Raw genomic sequence first — 7500 nt, 5'->3', positions numbered from 1 at the left:
ATTCACATGACAGACACAGAGAAAGGGGGGCTTGGTCATCAAAGATCCCCCGTCATCCTCATCGGCATCATCCTCAACATCATCACTGACTTCTTGTTTTTTTACTTCTTGTTTTTTCTGACCTTTTTATGCTTTCTGTTGTGAACAATGAATCTTAAAAAAAAAATGATTATGTTTATATTCATCGTAAATTCTTTAAGTAATCACGACTGCTCAAAAACAAGGAAACAATGTCTGCAATGACTGTCATTTATATGCAGTTGAAAAAACAACAACAACAACCCAAAACACGTGTATTTCAAAACAAATACATTTCGTGTAGCGTTCACCAGCCGTCTCACACGAAATCAACGAATGTAATCACATTCCTGAACAACGATATAAAGCTGTTAGCTTGTTGTTGCTCCGCTGTCTATATGTGTACATGTATAACATGCTGTCTTGAATAAAGTTTTCTTTACACCTACATCATCACTGTCATCAGAGGTGACTCTTTCCCACCACGCACTACTACTACTACTGCTACTACTACTACTACTACTGCTACTACTACTTACGGAGAGCGACAGGGCGAGGGGCGGGGTCAGCCAGGAGTTGAGCATCATGGCAGCTGTAGGGGCCGAGCCCCCCTGGGACAGGGCCAGGGTCAGACACAGCCGCTGACACTCTTCCCCTGAAACACAGACGCACGCACGCACACACACACACACACGCGCGCGGGCACACACACACACACACACACAAACACACGCACACACAAACACACGCACACACACATAACACACACCGACCCAGTCTAGTCCTGGTACCACATCGTATCAAACATTGAAAGTTACAGTCATGGTCTCCTTGTCTGTTTGTGTTTTTCTTCCTAAAAAAAAAAAAAAAAAAAAAAAAAAAAAAAAAAAAAAAAAAATTTAAAAAGAAAGAAGAAGAAGAAGAAAAAAAGACAGCTTTAAATGGAGTGTATACACAAGTGATCGATTTTTTTCCTCTGCGTTCGTGGGGCGCAACTCTCACGTTTAGACTCTTATCTATTCACCCTCACCTTCTCATCTCTTTCATTCATTCATTCCTTCCCCAGTACCTCCTGCATCCTACCTTAAAAGGGTCGAATATTCAAAAAGGCGGGAAGGTTTATTTTTTTCTGAGTTATATAAAAAACAACAACACAACAACAACAAATGATAGACTCATCACTCACCGTAGTCCAGGCGCAACAAAGGGGAGAGGACCCCAGCCCAGTTCAAAGGGGGCAGAACCCGTGTGACGTCATCCTGGATCGCTGCCAGCGCCACCTTCATGTGGTCACGTGAGACTGTGTCAGGACCTACACCCAGGCATACAAGAAAATGAAACAAAACTAAACAAAACATAACAAAACCCGAAAATAAAACGACAAACAAAACAAACAACAACAATAAAAAATAAATTAATAGAAAGAAAAATAAACAATAAACAAATGAATGAATAGATGAATACATACATACATACATAAAAATTGCAGTACTTCTTTTTTGAAATAAACTGCTCCATCTTATACCTTCCTCTCCCCCATCCTCTCCCTGCGGACCCTCAATGATCACAGATGAAATCCCAGATTAGACCACACACACACACACACACACACACAAGTGTACACATATTGCATACGAACATTTAATGTACACGGAGGATGAAGATTTGCCAGTCTTCTGTTTCTTCACCCTCCCCACAAACCCCTCTCCACCCCCACCCCCCCACTCCACGGGCTATTTCTGCTGTTGCTGCAGATGTATACACAGAACAATACGAACAACAACGCATGCGCAGCTCGCTCTTCACTCCCCTGTGCACACACGTACACATCATACACCCCCACTCACCCCCATAACACCCCCCCCCTAAAAACAACAACAAAAATAAACAAACACAAAAAATACAAACAAACAAAACAAAAACAACATCAACAAAAAACCGCACAGACACACATGCACAAACGAACACCATCTCCCTCTCCCCACCCACCCCACTACACGCCAAACATAGACACAGATAAGTACCCCTCTCTCTCCCCTCATTCCACACACACACACACACACACACACAACACACCAACAACTAAAAAACATGCACCACTCTTCCTCCTCCTATCTCTCCCACAAGCACACACGCAGGCGCGCGTTAATTAATCATCTGCTTATCTATTTATTTGCCAATGTACTTATTGCGTCTTATAAACCTTGAGGTTTCAAGACATTAAAAATTCAGTCTGTTCCTTCTTATTTTGTTCTATTCTATTCACACACACACACACACACACACACACACAACCACCCCTCTCCACTCTTTTTCCACTCTCTCTCTCTCTCATACACACACACTTACTCACTTACACACAACCCTCTGTAACCAACCACCTCCTCACCCACCCAATCATTCCTTCCTTCCTTCCCTGCCCACCTTCCCCCCAAACACTCCCCCCCCCCCCCCAGTCCCCCCCTCCCCCCCCCCCCCAACTTCCTCCCTTTCACAGAACCAACATGACTGACACCTCTCTCACCCTGTCTTCCGGCCTCCAGCAGTAGATCCACGATAGCGCGCAGGAAACTGGCTTCCGGAAGGTAGCCAAAGTTGGGCGGCACTGCAAAACCCACTGCACTCAACAATAACCCTTCATAATATACCCATGCCATGGCGGAGACACACAATGTACGTGCTTAGTTTTGTGGTAGAAAGTGTGTGTGTTTTTTTTTTGGTTTTGTTTTTTTTCGTGCAAGCTGTCTGCCTGTCTCAATGTCTGTCCGTCTGTCGGTCTGTCTGTATTTTCCGCCCTACCGGTCTCCCTTTCTCGTTCTAATTGTGAAACTTTGAGTTAATGTTCTTATCTTTTTTTTTTCCCCGAGTTCTCACACTGCATCCTTCAAATACCATGCAAGGTGGTGATAGTTTACACACACACAGACACACACACACACACGCACACACACACACACACACACACACACACACACACACACACACACATCGTTGTTTTTTTTGGTGTTTTTTTTTTGTTTTTTGTTTTTTTGCAGCCTGCTGCGTCGATCCAAAACAACAGCATCACATCATCCACCCACCTTCCCACCCATTCACCCAACAATCCATTGTTTTACACAGTCAGTCAATTAGTTCATCGATCAATCAATCAATCAATCATCAAACTAAAAAAAACAAAAAAAACCAAAACAAAACAAACAACGACCTTACAAATCACCACCCAACGACCGCCAACTACCGACCGTTCAACAACACCACCCACTCACCTAAACCACCACCGACAAACCAACCTCCCCTCCCCCCGACTCCCCAACCCCCACCCACCCACCAACCACCCACCCACCCATCAACAAAACCTTCCAACGACCCACCCAACTAACAACAACACACCCATCCAAACCAGCCAGCCAGCCAGCTGACCACAGAATCTCAGCCCTGATAGTGTCAGTGTCAGTAACAGTATCAGTGTCAGTAACTCAAGGAGGCGTCACTGCGTTCGGTCAAATCCATATACGCCACACCACATCTGCCAAGCAGATGCCTGACCAGCAGCGCAAACCAACGCGCTTAGTCAGGCCTCGAGAAAAATAAATGAATTAACAAATGAATAAATAAATAAAATAAGAGAACAGATAAATAAAAAATAATAGATGAATACATAAAAATACTACTACTACTACTAATATTTATAAGGTACAAAATCTTGATGAAGTCAACTCTAAGCGCGCGCGCGCGCGCACACACACACACACATAAAAACATATATATAATATATATATTATTATGGCCTTCGGTGATGGGCTGGACAATATACAACAATATGAACCAACCAACAAACCAAGCAATCAACCAACCAAACATTAGTCAATCAACCAGTTAATGAAGGAAGTAAACGCATGAAACAAGTATAACAATATGAACCAACCAACCAACCAACCAGCCAATCAACCAACCAAAATTTAACCAATCAACCAGTTAATGAAGGAAGTAAACGCATGAAACGAGTGTAACAATATGAACTACCAACCAACCAGCCAACCAACCAATCAACCAGCCAATAATTAATCAATCAACCAGTTAACGAAACGAAGTGAACGCGTGAACGAGTATTATCATTTTCTTGAATTGTTAAACGACAAACAAGTTGAAACAAAGCAGTTTATCATCGAGTGACATCATTTTCACCTGTCGAGAAGGCAGCAGCAAGGAAAAAAAAGAAAGATCAGAAATAATGGATCAATCAATCGATTGAAACACTTAAAAAACACACACAAAAAAAAACCCCACAAAAAAACAAACAAACCAAGAACAACATCGAACAAAATTGAGCGGATGCATCAATTCTCTTACCGATCGCCTGACTGTCCGCTACAAAGAACACAGGAATAAAAATGTGTGTGCCTAAACAACTCTCTCTCTCTCTCTCTTTCTCTCTCTCTCTGGAATCTGGCACTGTTTTTACACCAGGCATTTAAATTTCGGGATATCGTGACATCTTAAGATGCTGTACTTCATTGCAGCGTTTATGTAATATGTGTACTTATTATGGTTGGTTATATATTTTCATTTTGTTTGTTATTACTTATATTGTCACTTACCCCTTCATAAGGGGCCTAGGCCTATTAATGAAAAAATAATCTGAATCTGAATCTGAATCTCTCTCTCTCTCTCTCACACACACACACACTCACACACACACAAGCGTTCGCGCTCGAATAAACGGACAATTAAATCAGATTTAATCAATAACGTTAAAACTGATCGAAAAAACAAACAAACAAACACACACAAAAACAACCTAATTGCTCACAGAAGCGCATTTCTCCAATTTTCCACTCTCTGAGTCCCAGGATGCGATTTAATGAATTAATCCCTTGTTTATTGAGGTTTTTGTGCGTCAAACATTTCATGGTTGAGAGAGAGAAAGAAGTTTAGGGGGTGGGGGGGGGGAGGTATAGAGAGAGCGAGAGGAAGACAGGCAGAGAGAGTGAGAGGGGGAGAAAGAGAGAGACAGAGGGGGGGAGAGAGAGAGAGAAAGAGGGAGAGAGAGGGCAAGAGAGAGAGAGATGGAGAGAGCCAGCGAAAGAGAAAGAGAGAGGTGGCGGTGGGAGTGTGTGTGTGTGTTGGAGGCGAGGGGGGTTGTGACAGAAGGGTCGGCGGGGAGTTTGCAGCGAAAGCCAGACAGACGTACTACACACAGCCAAGCAAATTATGAACAGAAAGATGAAAATCATCCACTGACATTCAATACAACGTCAATCAGTCATCACGCACTATCGTCTCTATCAGTCATTCACCACGACCTATTGTCTTTCAGTTACCCTGCACTTTCGCTTTCTGTTTGTCTGTCTGTCTGCTTGTCTGTCTGTCTGTCTGTCTCTCTCCCCCACCCCCCACTCTCTTTCACACACACACACACACACACACACACACACACACACACACACAATCTTTCCCCACCTTTCTCCCCCATCTCCCATCTTTCTCTCTCCCACCATCTCTCACCTCTCTCTCTGTATCTACGTAAGTGTGTCTGTGAAAGGCACGGTGTAAAGAAGCTTTCAGCTTCATCCATTTTGGCCCTCAATAAAACATTTGTCATTTGTCTCCCAACCACCACCCCCCCCCTCTCTCTCCCTCTCTCTTCACCCCTCCTTTCTCTCTCCTTCACTTCCAGTCCTCGCCAAGTCAACGCAGTCTCTCTCCTCATCACCCTTCTCTTTTCTCCCTCTCACAATCTCTTTACACCCTTCTCCCTCCCCCCCCGTCCCCCTTTCTCTCCCCACACTCAATCTCTCCTCTTCCATCGTGTGTATGCATGCCTGTTGTGGCTGAAGCACAATAAACCATCTGATATTTTAGTTCTCTCTCTCTCTCTCTCTCTCTCTCTCTCACATGCGGGTGAATATAAACACCCATGCGACCATCCAGCCCCCTCCTCCCTCTACCCTACCCCCCCCCCCACACACACACACGCGCGCCCCTACCCCCCCCCCCCCCCCCGCCACGTCCACACACACACACATTCTCTCACTTTCTTTTTCTCTCCCTTGTCATCCATCCATCCCTCTCTCTCTTTCTCTCTCTCTCTCCCGCTCTCTCTCATTCTCTCTCCCTTTCCCATCCACTGTTTCTCCCTCTCATTCTCCGCCCTCTCTCTCTGTACCTCTCTCTGTCTGTCTCCCCCCACCCCACCCCACCCCATCTCTCTATCTCCCTCTTAGTGTGTGCGCGTATGTGTGAATCAGAGAGTGTGGAAGAACATTTTACATGTGTTCTGATGCTGCTGATTTCTTGATTCCCCCCCCCCCTGATATGAACAAAAGCTTAAGTCAATAAACCATTTGTCTTGTCTTCTCTCTCTCTCTCTCTTACTAACTATAGCCCATTTATCAGATTGTTGTGTTGTTTTTTTGTTGTTGTTTTTTATGGATGAGATGTGTCAGTATATTGTACTTTGTAATTATGTTATGTACGGTATTCATATGCGTGGATATGTGCCGATGGGTATATATAAGTGTGTGGATGCGTGTTTATATGCGCATATACGTATGCGTGGATATGTGCGTATACACATGATGCATATCAACAGTGCATGCTGTCATTATTAGTTTCATATCTTTATATCCTCCTTCTGGAGAGGCCATGGCCTAAACTGAATAAATTTCGTTTCGTTTTCGTTCTCTCTCTCTCTCTCTCTCTCTCTCTCTCTCTCTCTCTCTCACCAGAAGTACGGTTCTCAGCCACGGAGCAGGCCGAGAGGTGAAGGTGACCCAGCATCCAGGCGGCGTTGCTCTGGATACCAAGGTCAGGGTCACCTTGAACCATGCGGGTCACCGTCTCCACCACCTCCGACACCCTCACGTCGGAGGAGGTCAAGGACACGCCGGCCTGGACCTGAGGACGACGACGATGACAGTGACGACGATGAGAAGGATGATGGTGACAATAAGAATGAGAATGAGGAAGTGTCTGATGACTCTGCTCCTTTTTGTGTCTCTCTCGGTAAATGGGGATACTTGTCATGTCTTATGATGATGATGATGATGATGATGACGGTGGTGGTGGTGGTGGTGACAGACAGGAGGGACAGCAGTGCACCACCACACCACACCGCACTAAACCACACCACACCACACCATACCAAACCACGCCACGCCACATCACGCCGCACAAACCAAACCACACTACACCAAACCACACCACACCACACCGCACTAAACCAAACCACACCAAACCACACCATACCACACCGCACTAAACCAAACCAAACCACACCACATCACACCATACCGCACTAAACCACACCACACCACACCAAACCACACCACACCACACCGCACTAAACCAAACCAAACCACACCACACTAAACCACACAACGCCACACCAAACCACACCACCCCACACCAGACTTAACTACACCACCCCACACTAAACCACCCCACCCCACACTAAACCACACCACCCCACACCACACTAAA

At 45.0% G+C, this 7500-nt stretch overlaps 1 protein-coding gene across 3 annotated transcripts in view; it reads right to left on the bottom strand.

The window, feature by feature from the left end:
• Window positions 1-7500, bottom strand: part of LOC143297255 (focadhesin-like) — a 724856-nt gene that overhangs the window by 12441 nt on the left and 704915 nt on the right. For all 3 annotated transcript variants that reach the window (XM_076609497.1, XM_076609498.1, XM_076609499.1), the window contains 4 exons: window positions 6744-6915; window positions 2543-2623; window positions 1205-1330; window positions 558-673 (listed from right to left, as the gene is read on the bottom strand). In XM_076609497.1, coding sequence (XP_076465612.1) covers window positions 558-673; window positions 1205-1330; window positions 2543-2623; window positions 6744-6915 — 495 coding nt within the window. The remainder of the gene's footprint in view (window positions 1-557; window positions 674-1204; window positions 1331-2542; window positions 2624-6743; window positions 6916-7500) is intronic.

The sequence above is a fragment of the Babylonia areolata genome, chromosome 22, assembly GCF_041734735.1.
Source record: "Babylonia areolata isolate BAREFJ2019XMU chromosome 22, ASM4173473v1, whole genome shotgun sequence".
NCBI lineage: Eukaryota > Metazoa > Mollusca > Gastropoda > Neogastropoda > Buccinidae > Babylonia > Babylonia areolata.
The sequence above is the reverse complement of the archived record's forward strand: the minus strand, read 5'-3'. Positions and strand labels throughout refer to the sequence as shown.